The sequence below is a fragment of the Trichogramma pretiosum genome, unplaced genomic scaffold (genome assembly GCF_000599845.2).
Source record: "Trichogramma pretiosum strain Unisexual culture from Peru unplaced genomic scaffold, Tpre_2.0 scaffold43, whole genome shotgun sequence".
Taxonomy (NCBI): domain Eukaryota; kingdom Metazoa; phylum Arthropoda; class Insecta; order Hymenoptera; family Trichogrammatidae; genus Trichogramma; species Trichogramma pretiosum.
Genome location: NW_019640864.1, coordinates 1,158,708 through 1,176,275, shown reverse-complemented (window position 1 = coordinate 1,176,275; position 17,568 = coordinate 1,158,708). Strand labels below are relative to the sequence as shown.

At 42.2% G+C, this 17,568-nt stretch overlaps 1 protein-coding gene and 4 non-coding genes across 5 annotated transcripts in view; 4 read left to right on the top strand and 1 right to left on the bottom strand.

Annotated features, from left to right (window-relative positions):
• LOC106649595 (homeobox protein caupolican-like) overlaps positions 1 to 17,568 on the bottom strand; it is a 49,831-nt gene that overhangs the window by 25,966 nt on the left and 6,297 nt on the right. The window contains exon 2 of the mRNA XM_014367064.2: positions 9,870 to 10,334. Coding sequence (XP_014222550.1) covers positions 9,870 to 10,334 — 465 coding nt within the window. The remainder of the gene's footprint in view (positions 1 to 9,869; positions 10,335 to 17,568) is intronic.
• On the top strand, positions 7,552 to 7,624 carry Trnaa-agc. Its single transcript has one exon. It is a non-coding gene; the product is annotated as a tRNA-Ala (tRNA).
• Positions 7,724 to 7,796, top strand: Trnaa-agc. Its single transcript has one exon. It is a non-coding gene; the product is annotated as a tRNA-Ala (tRNA).
• Trnaa-agc lies at positions 8,628 to 8,700 on the top strand. Its single transcript has one exon. It is a non-coding gene; the product is annotated as a tRNA-Ala (tRNA).
• Trnaa-agc lies at positions 9,110 to 9,182 on the top strand. The gene has a single exon. It is a non-coding gene; the product is annotated as a tRNA-Ala (tRNA).

The following is a 17,568-nucleotide window of genomic DNA, read 5'->3' as shown; positions in this document are numbered from 1 at the left end:
ATAAGCTCTGGTGACGGTGTTTATACATAAATATTTTTGCGAGATATAAAGCCGAATATATAAACTATTATTGCGATGTATGGCTGCTTGCCCTCGTCGAATGAATGTCGCGCGCACACAGATTCAGACAGTGAGTCGAGCAGAATGACAAGAGTCTCTACATTGGTATATAGCTTGTAAAAAATTAAAAATTACTACAGCGATTACAAGCTGCGCTCGACTTGCGAAGAATGTAGCTTCTTTGCTCTGTGCTCTCTCTCGGTTGCTTTGTTCCGAAGCGCGCAAGCTTATACGTGCCAGTTATCATTGCCAAGTCGAGGAAAACGACGACGACGTTGTTGCTACTGTCGGCCGAGACAGTTATGTTAATGTAACTAGACGTATATACGAACGTGCGAATTACATTTATCATAAAGCTAACGCGTGTCCGAGTTTTCAAGACTCTTTAACTCGTGACTTTAAACTCGCTCGATGCCATAATAATAGTACACGCGCGCAGCTCTCGGCTCTTGCACTCGTTTCGGTGGCGCAGCTGTCTCGAGGTTTTTGTACTTTTCTCCTCGTGCATATCGAAGTACGCTCGAAATTTCGAAGTGAATCAAATTAATATCACTCGTGGCATATTGAGAATTGAAAAATCGACTCCGATCGAAATAGAGCCGGGACTTTTGACAACGACTTCATAACGTACTCAACGCGGCAGCGACCTGTCCATGCTATATCTTCATCGCATACGTATACCGATTTCAGCTGGTTTTTCTCTCTTTTCAACGTGTCCTGCCGCGCATCAGCTGTGCAGTTTGCGTTCGATATACAGTACATAAAGTACGTACACCGACACATAAATATACGCTCGCACCGATAAACGATTATACGCATACACCTATATAATACAGGCAAGCGTATATACGCAGCAGCTCACGCGAAGTGGAGTCTAATTAAAAGGCGAAGAGAGGTATTGGTTTGATTAATGTCAGCTCTCAACGTTAAGCTCATGTACGTGTACCGCGTACTGCACATACATACACGCACAGACACAGACGCAGAACTGGGCGGACGATGCGCGCGATTCGTCGTCGAGATAGCAGGACTCGCGCTTACGTTCACGCATCTTTCTTTCTTTTTCGTATAATAATAATATTCTCGAGTAGGTACTGTATACAGGTACGTGTGCGCACGCATATACACCTTTTATAACATGCACACGCGGTGCAGGTGCAAATGCGCAATGTTGAAAATCGTTGCTCTTTTCTCTCTTCTCTCTCTCTCTCTCTCTCTCTCTATCTGTCGGTTGTGCACAGGCGGTAATGAGACGCGTATGTAACGTGTGCTGCTGTTGCTGCTGCACATTTATCGTATACCCATAAGGTTTTTCGAAACGTCGATTATATTTATATGTGCTTCTCTCTTATTTTTATTTGTTGTCTTCGAGAAAGAACAAAAGGTGCACGTATATAGAAACATTTTGTAATACACATACTCGGCATTCGTATTAGGAGACGCTATCGGCGTGTAATATCAAAAAGTTTTCCTCGGCAATATATGTAGAGCCACATTTTTTCGCCCCTGTCTCAGTCTCGCTCTCTCTCTCTTTCTAGCTCACTCTTGTGGGTTAGAAAGAGAAAAACTTTTATACACGCAAATTCCTTCTTTTTTTCTCTCTCTCCCTCCTGCGTCCCTCGTATACACAGATAGAAACTAGATAAAGTCTCTCGAGGTGTGTAAGTGCTACGTGTGTATACTACTTGGTACTCGCGTTATGTGTGCAGTTACGAAAGTTAAAATAAAAATACAAATATATAATGTGCAACGCAGTAGAAAAGTATATAAATATTTGTCTTTGCAAGTTGTATACGGAGTACTGCGTGCTAGGCACGCGAGTACGTTGGTACTTTTAATTTTGAAAATTAATTTAAAAATTCACTCCAACGCTGGGCTGTACACGAGCGTCTCGCTCTATTATACGTTTATGATATTTATGCGCTCGAGCGAGCTTTTACATTATAGGTATAGAGTGTGTAACGCGAAAACGACCAAAAAAAGAGACAAACGGACAAACGTCCGCAGCTCTCTCTCTTTCTCTCTCGCATTCTTGAGTCGCGCGTTGCCTTCGTTTTTCAATATATTAAGTACATCATCCTTGTGGACCACCGTGGCTGCTGCCGCTACTGCACCACTGCTGCGCTTTGGCCATTTTCATTCAATGCTAATCTGATTCTTATTATATTACAATACCCATTTATACGAATATATCGTGTGTGTGTTTGTGTGTGCGTATAAGCATGTCTCGCTTGTCGTTACACGTGATGCCCGGCGCCTTCAGCGGGCTCTTCTTATTTTCACCCATTCTTTATTTTCCATTTCCACTTTTTCTCTCTCTCTCTCTCTCTTTATTTTTTCTTTCAAACGGCTCTTAACGCTGTACATACGAGTTAACGACTGTTCACATTTTTATTAATTGGATCGAACAAACGATTGTGCTCGCGTGCGCTTTAGGAACGAGTAGAATTATATTTATGCACACTAAGGAATGAGTCGTTGCTACATTACGCGATGCCAAAGTGCACCAGGAAAAGACACGCACGCAAGAGACACAAAGGTTTTATTTCATTTTATGTCAGCTAAAGAGCTTTTCAACCATCCACGATGATCATATACTTGTTGTACATTAAATTATCAAAGTAGACATTAGCCAAGATCTTGACAGTATATCGACGCAACGCAGCGACTTGACGTTTATGAATATGTAACTAATTTTTATGCGCGACGTGTTACATTGCCGCGAGGTGTATATATTATTTAATTAAAAGGATAATGCACACTTCGTGTCGCTCGCTCCTGAAAATCCACGCGCATAAACGTCACTTTTGCGGGGCTTTATTATTTTATTATTGTCATTACATTGTTCTTGTTGTTGTTATTATTATTATTATACGCATGTCCGCACGCGAATAAACGCATGATTGATTGTTTAATTAAAATAAATGAGCGGACGAACAATAACGAGTACAGCGTCGAGATAAAACATCGAAGTAGAATGTGAGCGCGGAAAAGCGAGTTTGCAATAATTAACGTGTATTCAATTACTCGAGAAAGACGAGGCACGCATACAGGGAGCGAGGCAAAGAGAAAAGCATGACAATCGATGGGGTATGTATGTAGGATATACGTGCAGGTTTTATAAAATTAACACGTTACGCGCGACAATGACGTTTTGTCGCGTGGCGTGGCACATCATAATACGGCCGCTGATAATTGATCTAATGTTTATGATACGAATTTAACCAAAATTCGTTAGTACTCGGGGATTTATAGGGTAACGTGTAAATTTTGCAGTAAACCAGGAGAAAAATTTGTCTTTATTTGTAATTCGAACCGTAACGACGTACCAGTACCTGTAATTAAATAATATAGAAGTGTAAAATAAAATTGCACCGTAGATAGGCATCGTTTTTCGGAAAATCGTCGAAATTGGCGCTCTCGCGCACACAATGTCTCTGCCTCTCTCTCTCTCTCTCTCTCTCACGCTGGGCGAAAAAACCAGAGAGATAATAGCACGTATATATGTGAGTCTGTGTCGCGTGTTGAAAATTATAGCGCGATTTCGAAACGGAATAAATAATTCCGAGTACGGAGCAGCGACGGCAGCGGTGTCAGAAAACTATCCCGCGGAAAACGGAGAAAAATGCGCATGTACGTGTCGCGCTGATAATCATCTCCCGCGCACGAGCGGCATAAAACAACAACAAAAACAACAACACACGACAATAATGCGCGCACTAGCGTAGATATATTTTCCAGTTTTTTTTTCCTGTATTTTCTCGATGTGTATCACTTGTAAATAATCAACTTAATTCATATTTAACCGGTGCATGTGTTTACCGCGCAGGCTCCGGGATATAGTACATATGAAATCAAGCTGTCCGCTTTCATCGCTTGTCAACTGCGCGAGTTTACATTTGCGCTCTCTCGGGAGCTTTATTGGATCTTTGGAGCCCGGGTATATATTAGCTTCGGCATTACGATAATTGCAATTTCAAAAGGCATCGCGCACGAGGCAGCAGTAGCTTCGATGTGCTTCAAAGTATATCTAATTTCTAATTAAAAGTAGTATATTAGTGCGCGTGTATGGATGTTCTTTGATCTACTTTTAATTAACTGTAACGATGAAAACTCATTTCACAGTCGAGCACGAGAGTCGAGATAGATAGAAATGAAAAATAAGTTACAAAACCAATTAGCTCTCCGCGAATCTTCCATAATTTATATATATATTTCTGCGTAACTTTTTCGAGGAGAGCGCAAAGGAGAGTGCGAGAGAAAAAAAATGAATAAATACGATTAATATCGCTGAATAATCGTTAAATTAGCCGCCGCCACCACCGCCACCAGCACCGCAAGTGCAAGCGGCGGCGGTTTTATGAAAGTAGGCGGGCAATTCCTAGATTATATACATTATATATCACGTACAGCACGGCGCAAAAGTCACTGCGAAAACTGACGCCACGCGGAGGCGAATAAGAGAAAGAGAGAGGAAAACCGAGGGCGAAGAGAGATGCTGAAAAGAGAATCGGCGCCGCTAATTGCGGTCGATTATATTATATTAAATCCGAATTAGTGGCATTAAGGCGCGCGCGCGCCTGAGCAATGCTCTTAATTGACTATTTTTCACACATTCTAACGTTCTCTCTCCCTTGCGTATGTGCATACATTTATGCTCGAGATTTCATGTACTCATTGGGACGGATATATATTTTAAAAAAGTGACGGTATTTATCTTTCCGGGACCAATTTTAAATCGTGTTGTTTATTTGTTATTTGCTCCAATGAATTTTCCAGAATAAATTTGTTGTCATCAATATTTATGCGCAATGTTTTTGTGTTTTTTCCTATGTCTTCCTTTTTTTTGTCAAAATTCGTTAAAATTTCGAAAGATTTAATTTTTCATCATTGTTGAAGAAGCAACAGCCAGGCGATTTTTTCCAATTTTTTTTCTTTCTTACTTTCGTACTCTTTGGTCGCAAACAAACAAAGAGACGGAAAAGCACACGCGACTCACGGAGTCTCGCTATAATTATACGACAAGTATTTCGTCTGCATTGTAACGTTTCATTGTTTGCTAATGATTTTCGCTCGATTACCCGAAAATAGCGCTGCTCGCTCGCCTCGTTCTCTCGCTGCTGCGTGTGGCGCGAGAATTAACATGTGTCGCGCTACCGCCGACGACGAGAATCGACGTTCGCCGCTTAGCGAATTCGTGTATTATACCGATGCCAAACACACATTTGCAGGCTTGTCCCGAAACGTAATGATGCTTTGATAAATCGCATGTTTATTGTTCGAAAAATCATTTCGCCGATTCGCTATCGAACCGATTCAACGCCGGACAGAGAATTGCGAGATATTTTCGTGTATACGTGCGCGTATAATAATCGAAGGCTCTCTCGGCCCGCGTTGAATTTAAAATAGATCCCACTTTTTTCTTCTTTCACTTCGCTCGGATTCCGGTATATGAGCAACTATAGGTGTTGAAAAATACACGCGCACACATACGCGCGCGCGCGCGCAGACGCGAGTGAAGCGAAATTCATCAGCTTCCAAAGCACTAATGCATCTCATCCTTCTTCATTTCCACGAAACGCGACTACGCAAGAGACACTTTTTTTAAGAGCAATTTCGAGCGTGTTTATAGCAAAAATTAATCGAGACATGTCTCGTTGGCTCCTCGTCTATAAATATCGTCTTTGTGTGTGTCTCTGCGCGCGTGTATACGTACACTCGGACTGATGATACAGTATCAGACCGGATAGGTATCGTCATTATTCATACTCGAGAAAACATTTAACAAGTCAAAACGCCGAATGCATGTTTTATCAAATTGGTACAAAGCGAGCTGACTTCGTGGCTCGAACCTATTCGAGAACTCGAAAAGCGGAAAAGTAGCTATAGGCGCAAGTGTCATCTTCGAGTAGTATATTAATGATTATTTTCTGTTTGACATTTTTCTCGAGCGTGTTTTCTCGATAGATACAACATTTTTCTCGTGATATTTTTGTGTCGAAATCGTTTTTACACTCTTTTTGCTTTTTTTTCATAATTTTCGTGCGCCCCAGCAGCTCTCCGATCAATTAACAACTCTCGAGCTCGTGTTTTCTCGATATATATACGTCGGAGAGCTAATTTTTGGTATATTATAATACAAGCTCGAGTCGCGCTCCGGCCAAGTTTTAACAAATTCTCCCTCTCATACACTCTTAGCCTTAATAGCCTCTCGAGCCAAAAAAGGACGGCTGCTTGAAAAATAATTATTCACGTCGACCACGTGCGTCGTGCCGATCAATCTCTTACTTGGGCCGCGTGTGCGTATCTCACTTTCTCTCCCTTCTCTCTTGGTCTTTTTACTCGTCGACCGAGTCCGAGCGAAAAGCTGTCGCGCGAAGAAAAGCTGTGTGCGCACACACACATCTCTTCTCCGGGTGAGCTTGATTTACAACAATTGCTACGCTATCAAGTGGAATATATACTGCTTATTTACTTGTGGCTTTTATAGGCTCTATTTCTCCTCGGCTGTATAACAGCGGTGATGAGAATATTTACGAGCTCGAGAACGGGGAATTAAATTTATCGAGTCGTTTTTTGGAAACGTCACCCCATAATTATGGCTCGAAAAATTAACGCAGATGCCAGTGGACACACTATGATTATAATCTGTCATTTTTAGGTAAATACGAGTTAGTTTAGATGATTTATATCTTAAAATTCAGAAACATCGCTAGTGTAATATCCTTTTGTGTGCGTAATAAGCCTACGCGTATACGCAATAATACCACCTACATTATACTCTCAACCTGTTTTTCCTCCATACATAAATGCGTAACGCCGCGAGTGTATTGTATATCCGAGTGCGCCCGCGCGCCTTGTTGCCGTGTTTATATAAACGACTAATTGTTCACTAAGCCTAATTAATGTCTCAACAAGTGATGTTCCCTTCACGCGCGAGTCGTTTAGCAGCGTGTCTCTTTTCTAAAAATACAAGAGGGAATTTATATACATGTAGTATATGCTACGGAGCGATGCGCCTCGAACCACGCCTATCTCGTTGCATATGCTGCGAGTTGTTCCTATATGCGTATACGAGGAAGCGCACGACAAAAATTATCAGACTCGGGCGAATGCTGCAGATACGTATAATGTTCGCGCGAAGAAGAAGATTCTCAGGAGTAACACGAGTGAATAATGTCCGCATTTTTCGAAATGACGAGACAACTGTATATCGAGAGCCGACGGAGAATTTTGCAAATGGATTTGGGTTAAATATATAAGACGTATTGTTAGTCGGTCTTTGAGAGTGATGTTGAGATTGGAAAAAAGGGTAATAGATCAAACAGATTGATTCAATTTTTGCAAGTATTTTAGAGAGATTAAATTTGTACGGATGAAATTTGAAATTTAAAATACGATTTTTCATTTTATAAATAAAATAAAACATTTTTATCCCCTAAAATTAACAAACTATATTTGAATCTCGTTTAAGACTACCAGGAACCATCAGGGGGCGTAGCTCAGATGGTAGAGCGCTCGCTTAGCATGCGAGAGGTACCGGGATCGATACCCGGCGCCTCCAGAAACTCTTCTTTTGAGTTTCGCGATAATCTTTTTAATCTTTAACTTTCCCTGGTCTCTTACAGATCCAACATGATCAAGTTGCGCCTAACAGGTAACAGGGGGCGTAGCTCAGATGGTAGAGCGCTCGCTTAGCATGCGAGAGGTACCGGGATCGATACCCGGCGCCTCCACAAGAATTGTATTTTGCTAAAAAAACAATTTTTTGACGATCCAATACCTGAAGCATTTTTTGAAACACTTTATCCAACTGACTCTTTGAATAAACCTGGTAGGTACTGACTATGGTTTCGTTCGTCACCAAAACTTAATAGTTAAAGAAACTGGCTCCTTTTGAACTCTCGAATGCAAACGTATATTTCCGATAATTCCCTGTGAGTTTTATTCAAATTAAATACTGTTAAAAAGTGTCAATAATTTTTTTTTAGTAAAAAATGTAGATTTTTTAAGGTCTAATAAAAAAAATTTTTAAATAAGGTATTCGAACCAGTGATTGACAACTTTTGACCAATAATTAACCTCTTTTAAATATGCAATAATTATACTTTTTTCGTGTTATGTGGTAATCGGACATGGAAAACAAGATGCGACATCCGCTGAAGAATTGCATAACGTCCATACAAATATATTTTTAATTGTTTATCATAGTGTATTTTCCAAAACAGTCATTCACATATCATTTTAGTTCTACACAAATACTTCTACGAAGTACTATTGATACTCGAAGGCTTATTCTGGTGTTGAATTAATCAAGATACATTTTTGAATAGTTGAATATTAATCAAAAAAAATTTTTAATTCTAATTTTAAAGTTTGATAGCAACATTTTTGATTTGAAAAAAAATCTGAACGTAACGATTCTGATACTTCAAGCTTTTTAAGTGCTGGACAACTGATCAACATAAAACATTCTATTTAATTCGGTCTTAAGGTTTTATTGGGATCCAGTCTACTTTCTCTTAATTTTTAAAATCTCATTATCTCAAATTAATGATTAAATATCAGGGGGCGTAGCTCAGATGGTAGAGCGCTCGCTTAGCATGCGAGAGGTACCGGGATCGATACCCGGCGCCTCCAAATTTTGCAATTAACAATAATAATTTGCACGAAAAAAGGGTCCGAGACAGATTTTAATCTGAATATTTGAAAACATGGAGAATTTTTGCAAATGCGTCAATGCGCTATAGATACTGATTTTTTTCTTACTTTCCTTATTCATTCGATTTTTTTGATAATTGTTCAGAATTTCGATTTATTTATAATTCCAAAACTCAATTAAAATCAAGTGCTATACTTAGTGTAAACGCAACGGCTAATACTTATTTTTTATGCATTCAGTGTAAAATTTGTTCTATACCGTCTTCGTAACTTTTAAGTCTTGTTCTGTTATAAACAATAAACATTTTATATCCGAAAATGTCCGATCATTATACTTTTTGTTATTAATCCTATAAATTTAATATCCCTTTGAGATCATCAGGTATCAGGGGGCGTAGCTCAGATGGTAGAGCGCTCGCTTAGCATGCGAGAGGTACCGGGATCGATACCCGGCGCCTCCACGTCGATTTTTGAAAATTTTGTGAATTTTTTTTTTACTTCTTCTGACGGTCACGACCGTGTATATATTTCTTAATTATTTGAACAAAAAATTTATGAATAACTTCATACTGACAATGTTAAATATATAGCTTTGCCTCTACCAAGCTATGCATAATTAATAAAAATATGGTTTTTCAATAAGACTCATCACAGAATTCGCTTCCAGTTTCTATAATAATGTCTCATTAAACTATAAAATCATACTTGCTAATAAATATCGTACTTATTATGAGTATTTAATCTTTTTAGAAGTGCTAATAATTTTATGCAGTTCATCATTCTCTGCATAAGTTATCACGAAAAACAATTCTCATATCGGACGAGAAACTAATTAAAACTTGTCAATTATTTTAAATCATGTAACAATATTATAATTTGAATAATTGTCGAACAAATTTTCTGAAATATCGTTTTAAAAAGTTGACCGATGTTTTTATAATCAGTCGCAAGATAACCCAGGCACACGCTCGTTTATTTACATTGCATATTAAGGTCATTAAAATCAAGTTTTGCAAACATGATAAAAATTATTGACGAACACGCGCATCATCAATTTATTATTGCGATTTATTGCGACGCGAGACGAAATTGAATATGCACCAAAAAAAGAAAAACATTCGTGTGTATACAAATATAGAGACACTCACCAGTGGCGAATAAAAAGCCGAACTGTCCATGCCGATGCTGGGATATGGACCCTGCTCGGCGCTCGTCGGAGTCGGGGTCGGATACGTGCTATAACTACTGGCAGTGGGCCCCAGTCTGGGATAAGCGCCGAGGGCCAGCCTCGCCGCGCTGTCGTACTGGCACGAACAGACCGTCTGTCCGGTCACCGGGTCCGTCATCATGGGCCGGCCATTCTCGCAGCAGCCGCCGCCGCCACCACCACCAACGGTCGACGTCGTGGTCGCTGGGGCGGTCGCCCCGGCCGCCGCCGTCGGTGTGCTCGTGCCGCCTGCGGCACCGGTTCCGGCCGTGGTGCTCCCGCCGCCGGTCGTCGTGGCTGTCGTGGCCGTCGAGGAGCCCGGCGACAGCGCCCCGGGACTGAGAGCACCCGCCGACGACATGGCCGGGGACGTGGCCGTCGTTGGCTGGCCGGCGCTCACCAGTAGCTATATGCAACAGCAAAAATAATGATGTCAGTATGTTCATGGAATCGTATTTATTGTCAAAGAGTTTGAATGTATACACGCGAATTTAACAAGCCCTCTTGCGAGCGAGGGACGATGTAAATTTCAGTGTTAACAAGCGTAGGCACGCTCTGAGCTCAACATGTACTTCAATTGCATATACCAGTGCGCTCTGTTCTGTTTCTTCTCCAAAAAAACTTGCACGCAAGCTAGTTACACAAGTGTCGCCGAGATATCACTCGTGAAATACATATTTCACTCGGCTAAAAGACCGATAAAAATCCTCGAAAAACTGAAATGGTCGTTTCGTCAACTCGACGATTTTATTTCTCTTCTCATTTAGTGCTGCAACTGTACGCTATTCTTCATCACTCGGCACATTTCGCGAATGCGAGGGGATGGAAAAGTTGAAGAAGCGTAGACGTTTTTTTTGTTGCTGTTTTGACCGCACAGCAGGAGAAAAAACTTTCTAAAGCTGTGGTTTTTCATTTTCACGCACCGCGAAGTAAGTATCGTAGTTTCCGATAGCGTATGGTAAAAGAGTCGAGAGAAAAAAAAAGAGCATGTAACAATATCGCGTTTGTGAAGTCACGATGTATGTCGGTGAAGTTTGCGCAGATCATCATCTCTCTAACGTATTAATTTCAATACTTTCTTCGTTTAAGAGGAAAAAAAACGAGCTTGACTCGCTCAATCTCTGCTTCTTGGCATGCACGCGCGCATACACACAGACACACACGCTATAGCGACTCGGAGATATCTTACTTCGTTTTAAAGTTAATTAAAGACGACCTCGCGTGAATATCTGTATATTGCTGCACATCCACTAGACGGAATCTGTTTCGTCTACTTCTCTCCCGCTCGTGTGTATGTCTGTGTGCTAATGCACTTTCTCTTTGTACTGCACTACATGCAGTATTGAAGGCAGCCTACATAGCATATAAGATAGTCAGAGACCAATGATGGTGCAGAGCGGTATAGGGGAGAAAAAAAGTAAAGGAAAGAGAGGCCGGCCACTCGACGCAACGACGAATCGCCCTCCGCTCGCTGCTGTGAAAGAAAAATCCCGAGACGGTCTGCGTTGTATCGTTTGTGGCACGAGCACAGCCCTCGAGTGAGTTCGAGACTCTCGCACACACTCGGAAGGCAACGATTTTACGATGATATTAATTAGTCTGCGCGTTTGATGGCCGTGGTCCGTCGCGCAGATGAAAGAGTCGCTTTTATGCACGCGCGTGGGTAGTTTATGATTGTATGTGAGTTATGGTGGGTGGACGCGCATCGTGTGAAAATCCTCCTTTTGGACGACTAGCGCACCAGCACCAGCAGCACGTAATAATATCAATCAAGTCTTTTGCCGCTGCGCTGGCACGGCTAGTAGATTTGCGCGAATGAATAAAACATACTATAGTTGTAAGACACTTCTCGCAATCAAAGGTGGATAGAAGTCACGAAACGGCGCACTCGACCAAGCTTATGGCTCTCTTTCTCTCTAGACCGCCCGACTCGACACCCTTTGAAGAGCTTAATTGAGTTTTTTTTCTCCTTCTCTCTCATATACTGCTGCTGTGTTCCTCCGCGCGGCCCGACTACCTATATACAGTGCGGAGTATACTGTCTGCCACTTGAAGAGAGGAAAGAGAGTGAAACAAACAAACGCTTCAACACGCCAGAAGAAAAGTCCTGAGTGAGCCGCAGCAGCGGCAGCTGAGAGGGGTCGTAGAGCCGTAACACTCCGCTGTACTATCCCTTTTCTAATTCACTCGACGCGAGTAAGAGAGAGAGAGAGAGAGAGAGACAGAGAGAGGATCTTTATTCATGAGCGGTTTTGTCCCGGCAACTTTCTCAACTCGTTCATTTGTGCAATGCACCTCGAATATGTGTGTGTGTGTGTATTATATAAAACGTAGTGTGCGTGTATGTTTGGCTCAGAAAAGAAAATTCAGGAGATAATTTTTCGCGACAAAAAAAGAACTCGATGAATATTTCCATCGACACGGTTTGTCGCTGTTTATGTACGACGACTGCGGTCGAGTTTTTCCTACCGACTTTTCGCGAATCTCTCGAGCTACATCATTATGCACGTATGATCGGACGACGGAATGCGCGACAAATCCCGAGGCTCAAGACTCTTCGCTATATAGACGTCGGTCCGTCGGAACGTGAATAGTCTACATATTATAAAGCCCTCGCACGAAGTTGTATCTTCACGCGCTCGGGTATAGCCAATGTCCTTCTCGATGTGTGTCTGCACTGTGACTATGACCTTTGATCGAGTCTAAAATATCCTGAATCTTTTAGGCACGGGTCGTCTTTGCCACTTCTCTCATTCGCTTCTTCTCTAAATCCCCTTTTTCTCGTATACACTACGCACTATTCGCTCTAAAACTATTGATTTCACACGCTTTCGATGTGCAGTAACTGAATATATTCAGGAGCTGCCTAGTATATACCAAAAAGGAGCAAAGTATAAAATCGCATCGTCGTCGAAGACCAGAGTGCGAACAATATATATGAATACGCGCGCGCGGGAATGTAAAATACGAACGAATAAGGCGCGCATTACAAATACATAAGTACACATGGAGGAGCGCACGTGGATATTTTGCACGAGCTCCGATTACAATACAAACAATGAGTAATGAGTATTAGCCTAGCAGCGCCTATACCCACTCGGCACAGCCTCGCCAACGGCAAATACACGACGTAGAAGGAAAATGGAGAACAAACGACAAGAGGCATTTTCCACAGCACAAGCCGATCAGCGAACTAATGCGCGTGTATACACACTGTAATATATGTAACAGATTTGCGCGATCGAATCGACATTCGTGCCACGCCACGCAGCTGATCTTCCCGCACACAGCTCGAAGAAATGATCTCTAGACGACTCTCACCTTTCAAGCCCCGAGGAGCTCTCTAATAAAAATGCACGGCAGGATCATGGCACGCCACGCGGTGGTGGCATTTTTTTCGCGAATCCGACCACCGTTGCGAGGCAAGTTCGTTGGAGCGTGCGGAATAGAGTTCCTAGATATATGTAAACAATAGCTTCGCTTGGGTTTAACTTTGCCTCTCGCACGAGTAAAAATGTTCTCACTAAATTCCACAAGAGTCGCCGTTTCTATGTGCGCACCAGTAAAGAAGCTATATTAAAAATTACGCACGTATAGCATCGGTAAAAAATGTATAAATTTTTCCATCGCGACTGGAAAAATGATCGACGCGATTCAAGTTGAAGATCGAGTACATTTGCACAAACAGAGTCGAACTCGATACATATCGAATGAATCGTACATTGATTTTACATACTAATTGATAGCTGAAAAAAAAAGAAGAAGTATAAATCGATACGAAACGTACGCGAACATTAACCGATCTAACATGGAATTTAAATCTTTCATTACAACAAAAAAAAGTCGATTTACAAACTAGACGACGAGTGCGCGCGCGCGGACATAAAAACACGGGAATTTCTAATTCCATAATTAAAAAGTAGCGAGTGGATGTAAGCGCTGCCAATTGCTCGGGCGCGCGTACGCGATTCGAGAATTCCTCGGCAGCACAATAAAACTGCTCGCTGCACACACACACAGCTCGTATTTCGTATATAAAACGAGGAAAATAAAAAGAACTTGAGAGGCTGCGATTTATTCAGAGACGTTAAACAGCCCGTTAAAACGGCTGTATTTTCGCGCGGCACGGGGCGAGAAATAAGAAGGAGGCAGGCAGGCAAGCGCGCACGAACGTGATCTTGAGGAACAGAAGAGGGGCGGGTCGCGAACTTAGCTACCACGCTCTCCGACTTATATATATATTTGAGGAAGCGAAGAAACGAACGAAAAAAAGGGAAAAAAAGGACCGACGGAGCTGCGGTAAATAGACAATAACGAAAAGGCGATATTACGGCGCGCTGACAATGCACTAAATAGGACGTATCGAGCGCGAATATAAATACCCAAAATGTGTGCGGCGACAGGTATAAGACACTCGCTCGAAGGAAGAACCATCGCTGCACACCGTACATCAAAATACCAATTAGAAATTTCAATATCTCGAGCTCGCCGCTATCGCCGTATTATCAGCTAGCTCGTGATATATGTACGGGCTTACCTTTGGTATCAATAATTCATGCGATTGCTATATTCGAAATAAAAAAAAAAAATAAAAAAGAAGGGCTTGGTTTTCTCTCGCTCGCGAACTTGAATATGCATGGAAAAAAATATGACCGCGCAAACTGGTTCTCTTTCTCTCTCTTGCTCGAGAGCGCGAGAGAGCTCGAAAATCGAACTTTCAAAAATGCGCTGCGCTCTCTGTGTATGCGTGCGTGTGTGTGTATGGTGGCGCGTGTACGTATATCCTTGCGAATCGCAAAAAGTACACAACTGCGTTGGAGAAAAAAAGGAAGGCGAACAAGATATTTTATTTCCTACGCCGATACGTATAATGTATTTTAAAATGTGTCATAAAAGATAATATTAACGACATTGTAAACGCAAAGCAAGTAGAGTAGTCGGTATATACGTGTGTGTGTATACGTACTCGCGCGCGCGCGCGCGCCGGCGGTGAAATATTAAATTAAGCATTATTTCGCGTGCGGATTGGCAGTTTTCTGGCTTGCGCGCGCGATCGCGAACGTCAGCCTGTGCAGCCTCGAGCGAGGAAAAATTAACGTTGAAATTTCGTATTCAAATTTTTGTTAAACGTGAAATTTCTCGAACGCGCGCGTGTGTGTGCTTCTATGCCGTTTTTTCTTATTTATACATGTGTGTTAAGGAACGATTTTATCGTCGAGACACGTTGTAAATTCCGACTTCGACTATAAACACGCTATGAATGATTTCAACCCTTCTCTTATAAAAAGGCCATACTTATACAGAGACGCGCGGCACGGAAAATTATTATTTTTTATTTCCATCACTTAGAGTTCCGCGAGTATATATATATTAATAATAACGTTAAGAAACTCCGCCGCGAACGAGACTATCAAAGTAAACATTATGATTAAAAGCGCATTATGTACGTATATGCGCTTGGAAAAGTATACACTTGACAAGGTGATTTTAGCCTACAACTCATTTAGCCGCGGCGCACACTGAGGACTCCATATCGTGCACAGAGAAAGAGAAGTCGGAAAATCGGAACTTACATGCCCGTTAAGAGATAAGCCATGTGAGCGCGTGTTCGTATATCGTATAGCATAATAATATGCAGAAGCACAACTTTTACTCCGTAAAGCTGTCGATACGTATCCAGCTGCATCGACGATAGCAGTTCACGAACGAGATTGTAATCAATTTCATTTTCTCACGTAAATTCGATCGCAATGAAAATACTCTGGGCACGAGCGCAGTTTACTCACATATATTTGTCACGAATACATATTCGTCTTTATTCGCAACGGTGACGTTATATCATTCGCGTCAATTTGTCAAGACGTGCATACAAATATACAATGTATTTATAAAGCCGCGAAACAAGCCGCGCCGATGGAATCGCAACTCGTATTAATAATGGCCCTGTCCTTTTTGACGAATAATATACTTGCGGACTTGGGATGTGTCAGCCAGAGCAGTGCAGTCGCGCGCCGGTTCATTCGTCTTGGAAAGTCTCGACTTGGACAACTCAGTTTAAACCCCGCGTGCGCGCCCATACCTGGCGCTTGATTGATCTCCTATATATATAAATGCGAAAGTGCGCGAATATATATTCATTTGTCTCTCAGCCCCGTATACCATATGTATAAAATATATCGACGCGCGGCAGAAAACGAATTGACGCCTCGCGCGCGTGGGCTATAAGTCAATCTCTCTGTGCGCGCAGAGATTGTTTTTTTTCCTTCACTTTTCAGATTTATTTATCGGCTCGTTGTTGTTGTTTGGTCGGTTGTTAAGCGAGCGTGTCGTTGATAGAATGACACGCGCGGAGAGGGAGAAAGGAAGGGATAACAGTGCATTTATATACAGCTAGATATTTTCACGAAATCATTTGCCACACTCTCCGCGGCGGCGGCGGCGGCGATTGATTGATTGACTGATTGATTGGCGTATTTACGATCGGCGCGCCACAGTCTGCGCTCAAAGCGAGTTCGGTGTCTAATACACCTGAAAATTGTCATTGCTTTCCATAGTCGTTTGGAGCTATTGCGACTTTTATCATAAGTGGTTTTTTCTTCAACTATCACTCAAAAGCTATTGTATTAGCATTAAAAACTAACGATTCCTACTGCACTCCGACGGCGGGGCCTCGGATCGTCATTACTCCGACGAGCGCGTGATGCACACACGATACGTGCGAGAGTTCACACACTAAAAACGCACACTACTGGCAAAATGAAAAAAACAAAGTCACGAATTAGAGCGCGGCAAAGGACGGATGCAACACACGGTAGCGCTAATATAGTATGCATGCGGTTTTTCTACGCGCATACGTTCGTGAATGTGTGTGCGTGTGTCTGTGTGGAGTATGTATATAGGTAGAGGTGACGATAAAAGCTGCGCGCGACGTGCGACGATCTATAAGCGCAAAAGCAGCCCAAGCCAACTACGAAGGCTAATAACAAATTGAAATCCGACGCGACGACGAAGGTCTCTCTCGCTACGGATATTCTGTTCGCTGTGCATGTGTGTGTGTGTGTGTGAGTGTGTGCGTGTACGCGGGCTCTGGCAGTCGTCGATGCACGACTCTTTACCCGTGTCTTCTCCGGCATACACACGTCCTCCTCCTCCTCCACCTCCTTCTCCTCTTCGTCTTTTTCTTTTTCTTCCTGCCTCGAGCTGCCGACGACTCTCGTACCTTTCGTCGTTATAATATTTTCACTTTTTGCCCGTACGCGCATACACTTGTGCGCGTGTGTCCTGCGCGTATAAACGCATACTTTGAAGAACAAGTTAGCAGGCGGTGTTTATTCGAGAGCCCAACAGCGAAGCAGCAGCAAGAGTTAGCAGAAGGAAAAAAATGGATCTAAAAACTTTTTTTATCTCGAAAAATTAAATCCGCGAGCAAGAGCGCGCGAAAAACTTTTTTCTACACGCAAAAGTTTCCGCGTATATACATGTGTCGGAGTTTCTTGTGTGCCTGTTTGTGTGTATACGTCTGATTTTTTATGCGTTATTATATGCGTGTATATGCGACCTGTATGCATGGAGAGCACCGATACGACTTCCCCGGTGACGAGACTCTCCAAGAGCTCTACTCTATACGATACATACATTGT